The sequence below is a fragment of the Aotus nancymaae genome, unplaced genomic scaffold (genome assembly GCF_030222135.1).
Source record: "Aotus nancymaae isolate 86718 unplaced genomic scaffold, 86718_ANA_hifiasm-v0.15.2.pri h1tg000010l, whole genome shotgun sequence".
NCBI classification, from domain to species: domain Eukaryota; kingdom Metazoa; phylum Chordata; class Mammalia; order Primates; family Aotidae; genus Aotus; species Aotus nancymaae.
In genome coordinates this window covers 14,636,510-14,653,717 of record NW_026988421.1, presented here as the reverse complement: position 1 = coordinate 14,653,717, position 17,208 = coordinate 14,636,510, and the positions used below count along the sequence as shown (strand labels likewise).

General features: G+C 46.1%; 1 protein-coding gene across 2 annotated transcripts in view; it reads right to left on the bottom strand.

Annotated features, from left to right (window-relative positions):
• Positions 1 to 16,971, bottom strand: part of GFRA1 (GDNF family receptor alpha 1) — a 223,024-nt gene extending 206,053 nt beyond the window's left edge. Inside the window, exons 1-3 of one of the 2 annotated variants that reach the window (XM_012448032.3) lie at positions 16,677 to 16,971; positions 15,510 to 15,803; positions 14,203 to 14,286 (exon numbers count right to left, since the gene is read on the bottom strand). In XM_012448032.3, the coding sequence (XP_012303455.2) occupies positions 14,203 to 14,286; positions 15,510 to 15,803; positions 16,677 to 16,716 (418 nt within the window). In that variant the 5' untranslated portion in view covers positions 16,717 to 16,971. The remainder of the gene's footprint in view (positions 1 to 14,202; positions 14,287 to 15,509; positions 15,804 to 16,676) is intronic. The other variant, XM_012448031.3, reaches the window with a different exon arrangement.
• Between the last annotated feature and the right edge of the window lie 237 nt (positions 16,972 to 17,208).

The window sequence follows — 17,208 nt, the reverse complement described above, 5'->3', positions numbered from 1 at the left end:
CCTACTGCTAATAAAAAACAACGCTTCAACTGCTTCTACTTTGTTTGCAAACACTGCATTTTAAAAATATTCTTGAGAATCATCAGGAAAAAAATCTCCAGGTTTCCACCATGTACACATCCACTCAACACAGGGCTAGCATATTCAGTATTAATTTTCTGTGTTGACTAAGCACATGCTTTTTCCTTTTCCACTGACGTGTGTTAGCTCAACTGGAATCCACTCCCCACATCCCTGCATTCCGGTCTCTGCCATCCCCTTCCAGAACTTTCCTTCCTGCATCCTCGTTCTCTTCCTCTCTCCTTCTCCCCTCCCTTTACAAGGCATTGCCCTCTGCTCACCACCATCTCCCCAGCAGCTAGCACATTCCCTGGTGCACAGTAAGTTCGCAAAAAACCTGAGTTACTGCTTATTTGTAGAGTAGAAAATCAATGTTTTGGACTGACTGGTAATTGTGATTTAGGGTATGGCTATTGGTGTTTCTTTTCTTTTCAGAGCAGAAGAGATCTGCGTGCACTCAAATCATCTACTATTGCTGTTTCATGCTAATAAATTGAGGGAGGAAGAGAAGGAGAGCGAGAATGCATAGGAAAGGAAGGTGCGGGCAGTCACCTACCCACCCACCCCTGTTTCCTGCACAGTTCAGGAGTGCCAAAAATGCATGAAACATTCTTTAAGTGTTACTTCTAGCAACCCTATGAACTGGATACTATTATTAGCCCCATTTACACATACAGGACCTAGAACGTTGTAACTATTTACCTGTGGTCTCACAGCTACTAAGTGCTGGAAAGTGGAATTCAAACTCGGGCACGCTTAACTCCAAGGCTTTTGCTCCTTGCCACTGTGCTATTCTTTAGCACATATATTTTCTAGGATCATCAGGACCTCATCCCCTGCGCCTCCCCGTTCCCAGTCCAATCTCTGGAATGAATGCAGAGGGTCTGCCCGGTAGGTCCTGCCCTAGGAACATGTTGCCCTTCCTCCCAGGGATCACCAGCAGCTGAAGAGGGCAGCACCACCTCTTCCCATCTCAGCTCCACTGATGTCATTAAAACAATGTCAGAGCACAGTGTGGGTGCAGGGTAGGACACACAGAGAAGGGTCAGTATCTTCTTAGGAGCCAGCTCTGTGAGCTGCATAGGCGCTCCTGGCCCTCCCTCCCTTCCTCCCCATCGTCTCCCCTCAAGCAGGTGCTCCCTGAGGTGAGTGGGCACTGCTTTCAGTGATCACCTCTCTCTTCACTTAGAACCTTTGAGTTTTCATTCAGACATTCTCTTGTGAAATGTTCTGAATCAAGTTGAGAATTTGGCACAGAAAACAGCTAGGCGAGGCAGAAGACTGGGGAGTCAGAGGAAGAAAGTGGTAAATACAAAATAAATGAAGAAACAAGCCCATACCTCAGGTCCTCCAAGCAGGTGCTACCCAGCAGGGTTCCAGAGGTCCGAGAAAGGCTGGACAGAACCATCCCTCCCAGGCAGGAGGCAGCACTGCCTAGGGAGCCACCACCCCCGAGTGAGAGAGCAGAAGTCCACCCTGAGCCCAGGACAAAGGGCAGTGCTGGGGTTGGGGCTCGGGCCCTGCAGAAAGGCAGATGGGGAGCCATCCTCTCAGGGACGCAGACTGTCCACTGCCCACCAGGGGAGGCCTCCTATCACCAGCCATGCCACTCAGCATCCACAGGGGTCCCAATGAACAGTTGTCAGAGACCGTCTTTCTCCTACCACAAGCCAAAATGCCTCCTAGCAGTCAAGGCCCTTCAGGATGACCCGGCTTTCTGCACAGATTCCTGCTGGCCCCTGTCTACTCTGCTGTCTTTCTGTTTACCTACACCCCTCCACCCCCTCCCACACACACATATACCTTCCCAGGACCACCCAGAGAGACGCGGTCAGCCAGCCTCAGGGACTCCTGCTCCTTTGTTCTCCCTGCCCTGGTGGGCTCTGTGTACTCGGCCTTTGCCTTCTGAGCCTGTGCATGCTTTCTCCTCAAGAAGGTGCATCTCGAAGGAAAGAGCTTGAACTTGACCCACACATGCTCTTGCTCCATTTCTACCTGGAGCTGAGGCTAATAGCGCGGTGCTCCTAGCTTCATTTTTTGTTTTCCCAGAAGGTACCTTCTGTGATGAAGGGTTACTCACCCACAGCAGGTCTTATGTCCTTCTCTGGTCTAGAAGCATCCAGAGCTCCTGTGTGTGCTTTTATGACACAAAACTCTATTAAGTTGAACTGTCTGAAATTGTTGCTATTGTACCGTGTTGACCTACTAAAATGGCAATTTCACGCGATTCTATCTAAAAATTTCAGCAATGCTAAGGCAAATTAGCCATCTTTCTTCCTCATCTTCTACTATGACAAAAGCCGAGCTCCTGAGTGTGACAAACCTGCCTCTCTGCACAGCTCTCCTCACATCACTCCTCACACCTGCTGCTCCAGCCATGGCAAACCCAGACACACCATGCCTTTGCCCAGGCTGTTGCCTCTGCCTAGAATGCTCTCCCAGTCAGCTGTACTCAGCAAACTCCTATCCATTCCATGAACTCCAGTTTAAAAGTCCCCTTTTGCAAGGCTACTCTGACCCACAATACTACCCAGTCTGTTATTCCCACCTTAGGACCGCATTTGAGCTTTCTACAGCGCTCTACTGATTCATCATAATTTATCTTGTGTATATCTACCTCTAAAGCAAAAAAGGGAATTCTTAGAGGACAATTCCTATTTACCTCTGAATCATCTGGGCCTCCCACTGTGCTCATAGTAAGTTCCTAATAACTATCTGATGAATGAATTTGGCAGAAATGAAATACTATCATACTGAAAAACTGAAAACTAATAGACTATAAAAACTTATCTCTTCTTCTCTTCATTGTAAAATGAGTATCAATATATGTAACATATATATAATATGTAATGTTAAATATATTATATATATGATATATATCACATACCCACATACATATACTCAGTAAAAAAGATCTAATAATCCTTTATGCAGTTCGTGCACTTCACTTTCATGGGATATTTCTTCCGTGCATGTTATATATATGCAAATGGAGGCTGCTACATGAGTTCTGAAGCCAGGCTTCCTGGATGAGAATCCTGGCTCCACCACCACTTAGGTGTGTGTCGTCAAGAAAAGTTTCTCATTTGAGCCCCAGTTCCCTTATCCACCAACCAAGTGGGGCTAAGAGTACCTCTGTTGAACAAGGCTTAAGCAAGTTATGACACATAAAACACCTAGCTCTCTGCAACTCACAGCTGCTCTAATTATTTTCACTTCTCTTTAAGTATCATGAGGAGGACAACCATTTCGAATTGGGACTATGTTCAGCCTGGTCACTCCATTTCCCATTCAAATGTGACTTGCCATTCCCAAGCTTAGAAGAATATAGTGATTCCATTGAGAACTCTCCGGAATTCAGGAATCTCCTAGTATCTTCTTCATCAAGTGTTTTATTCAAAACTCATAGTAACAAGGATCAATGAAACATTTCATAAACATGGGCTTTAAGAAACCTACTGGCCTATTCCCACAAAGAATGCAATCAATACTTATTTTCATACATTATTAACTGTACACAAAACAATCATGTGCAAAGGGCAACAGAAATCACAGCTGGCGTGGTGCTCCTTCCACAGTTCCCAGGGACTGGAGGAAAGTGGTACCAGCATGGTGGAAGACAAATGAATAGCACATTAGGTCACCTTAAAGGAGGACTAAACTATGTATTCCTTTTTTTAACCACTGTGTAATGCTATTTATACAACAACATGACAAAAAATGGCCCTAGGCATTCTGCTCCACTTTAGAAGCCTTCCATCTCACACTGAAATGAAAAAAGATACAATCCAGAAATTGTTTCTGTGGTTAATATTTCTGCCGTTCCGCAGGAATGGTTTTAATAGCACGCGTGTTCTGGATTTTGGTTGTCAATTAAGAACTATCAGAATGCAGGCCCAAATATTAAAATAATAGGTAGTGGTGTATATTGCAACTTTAAAGGCCCTTTGTCAAACAGTGTTTTAGGGTGGAAGACCAAGGAGAAAGCTGGGAATTAAGGAGGGAGAGAAGGGAGTAGATAGCTCCTTCTAAATAAAGGATCCTGGTTTGTGCTTAAAATTTCATCACCTAACAGTAGAAAGAGCACAGGTTCTGGAGTCACAGGAACAAGATGTGGATCTGAACTCTTCCAGGTATTAGCTGTGTGGCCTTAAGAAAGTTACTCAACTTCTCTGAGCCCAGCTTTCCTCCTCAGAAATCAGAGGGCACGATAGGTACCTTTTAGCATGGTGGGGGACCAGAAGAAAGCAAGTCTGTGAACAGGCAGCTTAGTGCAGGACACTCAGCAGGGGAAGGGGACACAGGGTAGGGAGTTCCCCAGCAGGAATCCTCTTTGCTAACTCACCTCCCCTTTAAAATAGACTGAGGATTCAATGCGGAGAATACACAGTTCTGGGAGCGGGCAGAGTTCCAAAGGGAACTGCGGTTTGACCAAAAATAGGCCACTTGACCAAATGATTAAAAGTCTGTCATATGCTAATGCATGGATGGGGCGGACCCTCGGCCAATTTAGTAGGAGTAAATTGCAATTGATTTCCAAAGAAATTGCTTGTTCTCTTGCCTTTCCTCAGCTGTGTGACACTTGCACACACAGCTGCCTTTGTCATAGCCAGGACCAACTGAAACATGTCAAGGAAGATCTTTTTGAGGCAAAATATTTTATCATATCCACACTTAACACACACTATAAAAACATGCCCATATGAGCAGGCAGATATACAAGTATATGTATGTCTGTGTGTCTGTACACGTGTTTATAAAGATGTTTTTGAGAGCTTGTATTTAGAAACAATTCTGCCCCCACGGCTGCACACTTCTATATGCTTTGTAAATCCTCCTGTGGCTGGAGAGCTATCCTGAGCCATTTTTATTTTTACAACAGCCTACTATTTGAAGAAAGATCGTAAAAAGAGCACACCCCTACAATTTCTCCATATACCCCACAGCCCTGTCTATGTAAATCCTGGACATGAAAAGAAAATGGTTTAAAGATCACAGAAGATAAAAAAAATCGTAATAATAAAGGTTAACAATAGCTGTTTTCACCCCTAATTTCTGATATGGTGATAGACCCTCTTAGAACATTAATTAGACTGGAAAGAGAGATGAAAGAAATGCCCAGGAGACATAATAAATTAGCCCCTTATGCAAATTACCCATTCGTTTTCATCACTGACCCAGCTAGTTGAGTCTCTAAATTACAGGAAGTGGTTAGCTCCTTTAACAAAAAATTCTGAATGAAAGACGATTTAAAAAAAAAAAATCTGAGGGCTGAGAGGGCTTAAAGCAACAAATAATTTCTCACTTTTCCTTACAGACGACCCTGAAGGGTGCCGAGAAATAAGAAAATTAACATTCCGGCCACTAGTTCTTGTTGCCAGAGGCCTATTAATTAACGCTTGTTCCAAAACAATGGACAGCTACCTCCTTAACTAGTCAATGTCTGTGGCTCTCATGCTAAAAGAAACAAAGAAACAAAAAGTGTGGTATCCTAAGGATAAAGATGTGGTTTAAACAGGTGAAAGACAACTGAACTGAGGTGGTGAAATCCCAGGATATGGAGAGTTTCAAATACCCATTTAAAAACAAATGCATACCTCATTTTACTTGTCATCACTGTCCTAGACGATTTATGTTCCACTGTCCTAACAATTTATGGAATTCGGCTTTCTTAACAGTAAAATAAAGGGACAGGGCTAGAATGACCTCCAAAAGTCCTACCGCATCTACAAATCCAGTGGTTTTATTTATCCCTTTGTGAAACAAGCGCAGCACTTCCGATCATTTAATTTATTAAAATATAATCTTATAGCATGCATTTGTCTACTGAGCTCACTCCTGGCTTTATTTTCTCTTTCCCACTCTCATTTTCTCTTTTCCCGTTTTCTCCATTGACTTATTTTCTTTTGTACTTTACCTTCTTCCATGTATTCAAATAAGATGCCTTAAATACGTTCTAGTTCAAAGTAAGGTATACATTGAATAAATCATACTTTATAAAGGTTATTAACATGAAAGACATATGCCAAGAGCAATGCTAGAAAAGAAAATAGTTTCAGAATAGCTAACTGAATAACTATACAAGATTCCATATACAGAACCTTCAAAAAGGAAGGAAAATATTAAAAGTAATGGTAAACGCAGCAATTACTTTTGCACCAACCTAATATGTTAAAGATCACCCTAAGCCACTGCCCTCAAATAACAAAAGTAGCAAATGACTCTCAGGACCCACAGACAGTGGCCCGAGGTCACCCAGCTAGTTAGGGGTAAAAGATGCTAGAAGCAGAACACAGATCTCCTGACTCCTGGATCCATACTTTTTTAACCAAACAAGCCTCCATTTGATACCTCCTGCTGAGAATTTGCTACTGTGTCCCAGAGAACAAAAAACAAAAAAGACATCACTTGGAAAGAACAAGCTCCGACAGCAGAGAAATTAAGAGATGGCAAAAAGAAGTACTTCAGAGGACGAAGGAGAAGGAATGAGGACAGGCATATTGGCTATAAATAATTTGCACCTTGTAACAATCTTCAGTTCATGCAATTACCTGTCACTCACTCATGTTTTATCTCCCTTCTTCTGGTAACAGGACCTACGGTAACTCTATGCAAAATGTTGAACTGTCTGTACCTTCACAGCCTTCACTGGAACATTTGGGTCTTTGCCACAAGTGTACAGATACTAGCATGTCCTACTGCTTTATTCATGAACCTTCTTGAGGTTGACATTTAATCTAAATTAAAAAATCATGCCTTTAGGAAGTGGTCAGTGAGACAGAAAGACACAGGTTCTTCAGATAATCAAGCAGGTAATCAGAGAGTAGATGTAGATTATGACACCATTTTTATAAAAAATATACATGTATGCATGCACGTACATACACATCTATGTATATTTACACATATAGGAAATACCGAAGAAGTCTCCTGTTAGCATGTTTACATCGGTTATTTTGGGGTGATTGGACTCTGGGTGATAGAAATTTCTTTTCCTTTTTTTACCTGTTTGCAATTTCCTATTATTCTACAATAAAAATGGATTGCTGAGGGGCAGGAGAGGAAGCGAATAAAAACCAAAAGAAGTGGTCTGTGAAAGTGAAATGTAAGTGTACTTTGCAGAGCCTTTGCAGACAGAAGCATCTCCCAGGTTTAAGACATGCCCTTCTCAGGGAGCAGTAATTCTTGCCGCTATGAGGGGCAGTGGAAAGAAGATTTATGGGTAGAGGTTAGAGGAATAGGAATCAGCCAAGCTTGGAAGGGAAGGCTGATCACAAGAATCCTTAAGCACAGGAAAAGCTCCCACCCCAGGTGATCACCAGCTGCAACCAACTTACTTCAGACCACAGAGCATAAGGACAGGGGTCCAGGGGAAAAGGAGAGACAGTGCAGGAATAAGGAGGACCTTCCCCATAGGGTAGCTAAGTCTCAGGACAGGTGATTAAGAGACAGGACTTTTTCTAGGGTCTTTTGGATAGAGGATAGATTTTTCATTGCTTGTTCAAGGTAGTTTATAAGCAGCCTTCCTGAAGGCTTGGGTTTGCTACCCTTTGCAAGACGTTGACTCATCATCATTCTCTGACGGGGCAATGCGGTCTGCTGAAAAGAGTCCCAGTCTTGAGTCAGGAGCAAGCCGACAGCTAACATCGCCTTAGTGTAGCTTTAAAAAGGACTGAGATTTATTGAGGACCAAGCGTGTTTCAGGTACTATACTGGATATTTTACATATAGCATCTTTAATCCACAAGAACCTGTCAAGAAGACATTATCGTCATCCCATTTTACACCCATGGAACCTAAGGCACAGTGAGCTCAAGATAAGGTAGTGGCAGAGCCAGATTCATCCATTCAGGTTAGTGTTGGTGGTACTCCAGAGCATGTGTTCTTTCTCCCAGCACCAGCACATGCAGAGGTATGGAGGGATAAAGCTGCCCAGAGTACTGGTAGAACAGTACCTCCTCAACCTGTCTTGTCTATGACACATGGTGGCTGGGGTAAGTTCAAAAGCCAGTTAATAAAAGAATGAAGGAAGACTGAAGCCAGATTGTTCCTGGAAATCACCAAGGTGTGCCAGACCTGGGAATGAGGAGGTCAGGTTGGACTGGGAGATGCTAGTGAGGTCAGTTGGAAAGCCCAGGCAAAGGTCAAGTGAGAGATAAGACAGTTATATCCATGGTGTGGAGAGAGGAGAGCAATTCAAAAGACAGCAGGTAGTTTCGGCAGGACTTGGTGATGGGGCCAGCTGAAGGAGTGAGGACGGTGGAAGGGATGGAGATGACTGCACAGTTTATAATGCAGATCACTAGGTAGATAATAATGCTATTAAATAAAACTGGAGATCCAGGAAGAGAGGGTGAAAGGAGCAAAGAAGAGATGATGAGATCCGTTTTGGACATGCTGAATTTGAGTTAACTGAGATACCGCCAGATGGAGTCGTCCAGGACTCAGCTGGATATGCTGATTTAGTGCTCAAGAGAGGCTGCAGTAGGAAGGAAGGCTCTGAGCCATTGATGTAAGTGGTGGCTGAGGTCCCCAGAATGAATGTGGCTGGTCCAGAGAGTATGCAGACAGAAAGGAGCCAACACTGGCTCCCCCTACACCAGTGCCACGTCCTGGCAAAGGAACCCACGCCTACCCTCAAGCACTGTGACCCTGTCCAATGCCCTCCCCTCTTTGAGCTTCAAGTCTATAAAACAGAGTGCTGGACTACATCTCTAGGGACCCTTCTTCTCTAACATTCAACCACTCATGATTGACAGAATGCCGGCTCAGGATGAAGAAGAATGCTTGGTGCTGAGTTGACACCCAGCATAACAAGCAAGTCTCTGACTTTCCAGGGGGAAAGACAGACACATAAATAAGTCCTCTCGATATGCTGTGATTAATGGCTACCATAAAGGCAAGAGCACATCAGAGCATGCGGGAGTCCTGAGTGGAAGTGCCTGTTTGGGGGAATTCCAGCAAAGGCCTTCAGAGGTGAAATTTGATCTTGGTCTTGAAGAACTGATAGAAACTTTCCAAGTAAAGGCAAGGCCACATGCAAAGGCACAGGAAAATGAAGGCACGTGAAATACTTGGGGAATGGTTTGGCTCGGTGAGCTTGAGTGGAGAGGGGGTGTGGGACTTCAACATGGAGAGCAGGGCCCCAGTGGCCTGCTAAGGAATTTACCATATGCCAGAATAGACAACAGGAAACTAAAGGGGGTTCTCAAATATAGGAACACCATGATGAGAGCTGAATGGCAAGGAAAGGACCACTACGACCCCTAACAGCTGGTATTTACAAGGCTTTCTCTCTTGCCATGACCTCACAAGAAAGCACGTGACGTTACAAGGCTCTTCTCCAACATGTAAACTTTGTAATAATTTTTCTTAAATAATAACATATATATGATGGTGCATTTGAACAGAAATGCTAAACATGGCTAATTATTCACAGAATCACTCAGAAAAAAAAGGGGTAAGACTCAAAGGAGAGTTTAGGCATATCTCATCCTGGAGAAAACCACTTCCAATTACTTGAGAACCAATCTGGAGATCCTCAGGCTTCCCAGAAAGGTCAAAGCCACTCCTAAGACTTTGTAGGAAAATGATGAGAGCCAGAAGCTGGGATGTTTTCTTTCAGCAAATCAGGATGTTCAAAACCTAACATTACTCTTTCCCTACAATCTATCCACTTGATTCTTGCATGCAATATCATCAACTGTGATTGTATTTTAAGGAAGGCCTAGCATCTCCTTACTTCTCTACAAAAGTCCAGTCTCCCAATCAATAGTTTTGAACCTTGCTGCTGAAGAGGTGCTTCTAACCTCCCTCTGATCCCCATCCTCTGGTTTTTCTTGGCACTCACTGTATTTTCAAAATTTCTCACTGCTTTGCTCTACCCCTCCAAAGAACTAAAAACAATAATAAATTGCCAACAGGTTCATCATTCTTTCAAAACCCTATTTACTTCTTGCTGTGTCTTGAACTTCTCTGAGGAAGAAAAGCTGGGGCAGAACAGAGGTGCAAGAGCAGAGAGCTTGGCTGAGAGAGATGCAGATGGGAAACAGTGCAATGTACATGCAGGCTTCCGCCTCTGAGCCACTGAGCGCCCACACAGCTCTGCCCTCTGGGATCCCAGGACGCTCTTCTGTGTTCCCGCCCCTCCTCTGACATCCTCTTGCACTGGCTCACTTTTTCCTGTGTGTCCTCCTGCTCACTTCATGTTCCAGGCCCCTAAAACCACACTAGCCTCACCCCACAGGAAACACACCTCCTCAAGCCCTTAATTGTGCCTCAGAGGCCAAAAGCTTCCGCTCTCAGGTTTCTGGAGAGCAGCCCTCCACTCTCCCTCCGCACTTCTCTCCTGACTTGGCTACTTGGTTTCCCTTTGGCAGTTCAAGCTTCAAAACAGAGAGGATGGTTTTTACATTCCACCTTATTTTTGTTCTCCTTCTTTTTCCCGAAGGGCCACTGATAATACCTCAGCAAGGCCTTTTATGTGGTTAGCAAGCAAACAACAGCTAAAATGACTGTGGGTTTGAGGAATCCAAGGAAAATGGAAACACAAGAATGTCAAACATGTCTTGTTCGGTGGGAAGATTCAGTTCACCCTTAATGTATGTGGATAAACATGCTCTTCATGTTGGGCAGAGAAATCCAAATATGCAAACTGATTGCTACCATATCTGTGAAAAGCAGAGACAATGTTGTCCTGGTTTCCTCAGATAAATTTTCAAGACAGAAGAGATGTTCTGGAAAGTTCCGATTCAAACCGTGAAAAGCAACATTCATCATCTTGTTCCTCCATCCTTTTCCATCCTACAAAGGCCACACTGGATAATATGCATTATTCAACGACTTAAAGCCTCTCAAGGTTCCATTTGGCTTTACTATCCCACTTAAGGAACACAGTCACTGTCAGAGGTCAAAGCTCTTTAGTGCTGGAATCTAAAGCCAATGCCCTTGAGATAGAAAATGGAGCTCTAGACAAGGTCTTTCTGGCTCTGGCCAATTCATTATGATTTTTGGGTTCTAGGTAGGACAGGGCTCACAAACTCCAGATCAGACTTGCTATGAAAAGAAACCTGGCCTGAGAATGGGATCCAAGGAATGCATAAGTGAAACTTGGCCGGTGCAGAAGAAAGTCCAATACTCACAAACCAGTGGTATCTGAGAATGACAAGGCCTCTTTAAGAATAGAAATGATTGCAAGGATGGAGAAGGTGATATAAGGGCACCATGGAGGAATTCTAGAGATGAGCCCAACCTTTCCTCAGATTCATGGACTGTTACGACTACAGATTATTTACTCCAATTGCCTCATTATACCAATGAAAGAGCTACTCTGAGAGGGAAAATGAGTGTAAAAAACTCCATTGGGCCGGGGGTGGTGGCTCATGCCTGTAATCCCAGCACTTTGGGAGGCTGAGGTGGGTGGATCACGAGGTCAAGAGATCGAGACCATCCTCGCCAACATGGTGAAACCCCATCTCTACTAAAAAATACAAAAATTAGCTGGGTGTGGTGGCGTGCGCCTGTAGTCCCAGCTACTTGGGAGGCTGAGGCAGGAGAATTGCTTGAACCCGGGAGGCGGAGGTTGCAGTGAGCCAAGATCACACCACTGCACTCCAGCCTGGTGACAGAGCAAGACTCTGTCTCAAAGAAAAAAAAAAAAAAAAAAAACTCCATTGCTAGCCAGTGTAGTGGCACACCTGTAGTCCCAGCTACTGAGGAGACTAAGGTAGGAGGATCGTTTGAGCCCAGGAGTTCAAGGCAACAGTGAGCTGTGATCAGGCCATTGCACTCTAGCCTGGGCAACAGATGAAGATACTGCGTTTAAAAAAAGTTTTTTTAAAAACTAATACAAACCCCATTGCAGCAAGGTGCAGTGGTTCACACCTGTAATCCCAGCACTTTGGGAGGCAGAAGCAGGCAGATCACTTGAGGTCAGGTGTTCAAGACCAGCCTGGCCAAGATGGTGACATATATTTCTCTACTAAAAACACAAAAATTAGGCAGGCATGGTGGCAGACGCGTGTGATCCCAGCTACTCTGGAGGCTGAGGCAGGAGAATTACTTGAACCCGGGAGGCAGAGGTAGCAGTGCTCCAAGATCGTGCCACTGCACTCCAGCCTGGGCCCTGGGTGACAGAGTGAGATTTTGTCTCAAAAAAACAAACCAAAAAACCCATTGCTCATAGAAATTCTGAAATTAAAACCCTTCTTCCTTGCCTGCTTTCTCACTGATCAATGACCATAGAGAGATTCATATCCTTCCAGGCATCAGTACAAAGACTGAGGATTCCACAGGGCAGGCAGTAGGCAAGAGGCATTGTCCCTCAAAAGCAGGATGAAGGTCAGGTTTGCCTCTGGCACCCCATTGGCCACACCCCATCATACTTTCTACAGAACTGCTCCCAGGAGAGCTTAGGTGGTCACAAACGTTTGTCTGTACATTTCCTCTCCACTGTTAAACCACTGTCCTGGCTGGATCAAGGGGACAGAATGCACTAGAAGTGACATGGAGTGGAAATTATCGGCATTACTCAGGGAAACATTTGAATTCATCTTATACTAAACTTGTATCCTTATATCTTATGCTGAAACAGACACACACACACTTTTCCTCTGAAGGAAAAGACAGAATAATGTAGAGGAGTGCTTCTCAAGCTTCATGTGCATATGAAGCACCCAGCCCAGGGATCTTGTTAAATTGTGTATTCTGATTCAGTAGTTAAAATGAAATCCTGTATTTCTAATGAATTCCCTGGCAATGTCAATGATGCTGGTCTAAGAACCACACTCTGAGTAGCAAAGGGTAGATGTTACAAAAGCTTAGAATCTAACAAATCTGGGTTTCAATTCTGGTTCTACCATTTAAGCCTTATGATTCGGGGATGGTTTCCTAACTTCCCTATGCCTCAATTTAATCATCTATAAAATGTTACCTAAGAAACATTTGATGATTACATAAATTAATGACATAACACTCTTAAAAGAGTTCTTGGCAAATAATAAGGGCTTAATAAATGTCAGTTGCCGCCTATCTCTAAGATTCATGAGGGCAAGAGTGATGACTGGCTCACTGCCAAAACCACAATAGCTAGAACATAGTAGGTGCTCAATGGATGTTTGGTGAATTGATGAATGCATGTATAATACACCCAAATAAAACATCAGTATTTACACAGTCCCCTGATTCTGTGGCTTTTCTGGAAAAAAACAAAAAAACAAAAAACCAAGCAAACAAAAAACATAAAAACATTTGGAACACCAGAACACTCTCACCAGTTACAAACCATAATCTCATAGAATCAAATTCAACATTAACCATCACGTTTAACCACTGGGAGATGTATAATTTGTGGTGGCTATACATACTTGAGAAAATGTCTAAACTGTAAATAAAGACAACATTAGTCTGGAGTCTGTATGTCATAAAGATAAATTACTGCCTTGCTTATTTATGGGCTGTCTGAATGCAGATGTTATGAAAATCTTAATTCTAAAACTAAGTTCATTTCCAAACCACCCAGAGAACTGCAGAGTGACAAAACAAACCATGGGAAGTGAGACTACATTTAAAAGGGCTGTTGGGGCAGGAGTACATTATCTTATAAATGCACACACTTGCTCAGGAAAAAACAGAAGCAAAAGAATTGTTAACAAATGGCAGAGCTTAATCTTTTAAATCAAAGGCAGACAAGTGAATTCATCCCAAATTTTTCAACAATCTAAGATTATCTTCAGTCCTCTTGTAAAGTAAGTGGCATAATCTGAATAGATTCCATTTCCAGGGAGGCACCATGAAGGTATGCAGTAAGAAGAGAATACGATTGCCACCTACAGACAGAAATGGCACTCCCTCTGCAAGAGCTGGCCAATCGTATTTTAACATGGAAAAAAAAACTCAACCAAGTCACCTCCCTCGAACCTCTACCAAACCACCACACCACATTACTTCATTTAGAATTACTTTCAAGTCATACAATCATCTCTAGGCATTCTGCCTCTTCATTATCATCATCCTATTTCTAATTTCCCAGAAACACTGTGCCATTCAACTATCTACTTATACGCTCTTTGAGAGCCAAAGAGAATGCAAGCCAACGAATCCAAGCACACAAAGGCATCAGAGTGGAAGTATAAATCTGCTTACCTGATATGAATGGGACCACCCGGAATATATCTGACAATCTGCTGTTAACTGGTTCATATGGGGAATCCTCCAGCAGATCATTTCCTAAAAACAACAGAAAGATTGGGCTCAGATCTGAAAAACAGATATATTTCAAGCAGGTTTTTGCAGCTGAATCTGAATTCTAATTATGTTATGATTGTGTAACAAAAAGACGCTGAAACTTTGATTTAAATGCATCTCTTTGGCTATGGTTTCTTTTCATTCTCTCTGGCTTTGTTTTCCTTGTTCTCCCCAGAGTGCCATGAAAACACTGGAGAACAACTCAGCCCAATCTTGCCAGAAAACTCTCCCACTCTTCGCAAAGGAATAGAAATCAGAGAGAAAAGAGCCGGTGACGTCACAAGCCCTGCTTGCCTTCAGGAGCCAATAGAAGAAAGGTGACCCAGGAGAGACCCACATTTCTGCTTGCTCCCAAAACCTGGCATACAGTTGGAAAGCAGGTACCATGGCTATTAACCAGCCCCTCTGAAAGAGACTTCCATTGATAGACTCTGGAGGAAGTGGCAGCTGACAGGTCACATCTGTGTAATACAGATCTCCAGTGTGAGTCTCAGTCGAGAATGAACACACAAAGTGTCTGTGTTAGGTTTACAAACATGAGCCACCTCTGGCTTACAAGGACCAAAACATTCCCATTGGACTGGATGGTGGGACAAGTGGATCTTTCTCTCCCTGAGCTACTTCTGTGGTAACCAAGGTTGAACCACACCAGCTGGTTCAAGACTCCGCTAATCCAAGATTATGGCAAACGGTTTTTCACACATCTGCCTCTGATCAAGTTTGATGGGGTGAAGATAGAATGGATTCTCCTGGACCTTTTATAATTCTTTATCTTATGTCAGAGCAGGTTAAAGGAAACGGGAAGGGGGAAAGTCCAGACCAGATGCAGGGGCAGGGGCAAGCATTCCTATTATTATTCTGAGGCCAGCGAAAGCCTCAGGCTGGCTTTCCTGGGAAAGAACTTGTGGGTTCCTTGGGGCCCTTTAGGGGGATCCTCCTCCCATGCTCTCACCAGGTTTCACAGAGGTCAGCGGGGTCTCGGGGTGCCCCCCCCACCTCCTCATGAGTTTTCCAACAACCAGGCCCAACAATGCTGGTCAGCTCAACAAACACCAGCTGCCATTGTCCCTGGGGGCCAATGAAAGGTCCTCATTCCGCAGCTGAGGAGAAGTGAGTGGAGAATGAGATCAGCTGGCCCGGGGACGAAGGGGCCCGCCTGCCTTCTGGGAAGGACGCGGGGTGGGCTGGGGAGGTTCCGCGCGTACCCTGCAGGCTCTGGTACATGCTCCAGTAAATGCGCAGGCAGTTCTTCTCCTTCTTCATACCCCGCTTGCAGCGGCAGTTGTAGAGCGACTTCTGCTTCAGGGCCTCCATGGCGCTGCGGCACTCATCCTTGGCCTCGAGACCGGATGCCAGGCTGAAGTTGGTCTCCTTGCCCGCCACGCACTGCCTCAGCGTGCGGTACTTGGTGCTGCAGCTCTGCTCCTTCAGGCACTGATCACTGGCTTTCACGCAGTCCAGGCGGTCTCCGCCGCTCACCTCGGCCGACAGGAGCAAGTCTGCGGAGTGGAGGGGAGGGAGCCTGAGTGCCGCGGGCGGTGACGCGGGACTTCCCTGCTTGGGGCGAGGGCGCGCGCCCAGGTCAGGGATGCTCGACCAGCCCGCGGGGACGCCCTGCTCAGGGAGCGGGTCCACCTCTCGACCATCCGGGAGTCCATTTTCCCGCCCCCTGGAACTCCAGCTCCTCTCCCCTCCTCCCCGGCCCGCGGGGAAAGGTGGCGCAGGCTCAGCCCGCGGGCTTTAAGGGTTTGCTCCAGAGCCTGCGCTGCCCACCGCGCATGCCTGCCCTCCGCCCCGGGGCATCCTGGCCCGAGCGACGACCCAGGCTCCCGGGCCACCCCAGGCTCCAGCCACCCGCTCCACCCGGCTAAAAATCAGGGGCTTTCCGAGGAGAAGCGCGGCAGCGGACTAGGAACCCGGCGCGCCGGGCGTAAAGCAGGCCAGCAGTGGTCAGCGGTCGGCCGGGCGGGGAGCGCCCAGAAGCTACTCGGGGGAAAAGTTTTCTCTTCCAAGTTTGCTCTCCCGGCCCCAATGCTCCCCAACTCCACCTGCCCGCCGCGGCTCCGCGAGCTCCCGGGGACTCGCTGGGGGTGCAGGGCCCTGGGCTGGAGGGCTCCTTAGTCCCCCGCCGAGCTGGGTCATTAAAAACCACAGGAAATCAAAACTAAGCCCGAAAAGATTCGGGCAGAGCCGCGCCGCCACCGCTTCCCTAGTCCGGGGATTCGCAATCCCCTTCCCCAAAACGAAACTTCTTCCTCCCACATCCACCGCACCCGCGCCCCAATTTTGGTGCGGGGGCCAGGGTGGGCTGCTGCAAGCGACCCTATGAAAGACTCAGCGAGTAAGAAAGCCCGCGGCGGGCCTCGACTTACCCAGGAGCGGCAGCGCGAAGTACAGGGTGGCCAGGAACATGGTGCCGGCGCGCGGCTGGTCCCCGCCCCCACCAAAAAAATCCTGAGTCGCTGCTGGATGTTGCCGAGGGAGCTCAGCATGCAGCAATCTCCGGACAGCTGTGGTGCTCTGGCCGCCCAAAGTTCAGCTCCATCCAGTGAAAGAGGAAACTCCGGGTCTGGCGCCGCCACCGCCGCGGGCGACTCAGCTCCGGGAGGGCGGCAGGCGCGCGGGCGGGAAGCGGTTCCGCTTTTAGGGGTTCAGGTCCGACCCAACCTGGAAGGGAGAGCGCGCTTTGAGAGGAGAGCCGAGAGCGCCGGAGACTCCCCCCACCGCCCCTCTCCCCTCCCCCATTCCCGCCTTTGGGGACTTTCCAACGCCGGGGTGAGAACCCACCCCCACCCGGGTCGGGGTGCATGTGCGTGTATTCCAGGGGCCGTTGACACGGGGATGAAGATGAGGGCTGGAGAGGTCTGAAGAAGGTTCCTAAAGTCCACGGGGGTGCCTATCGAT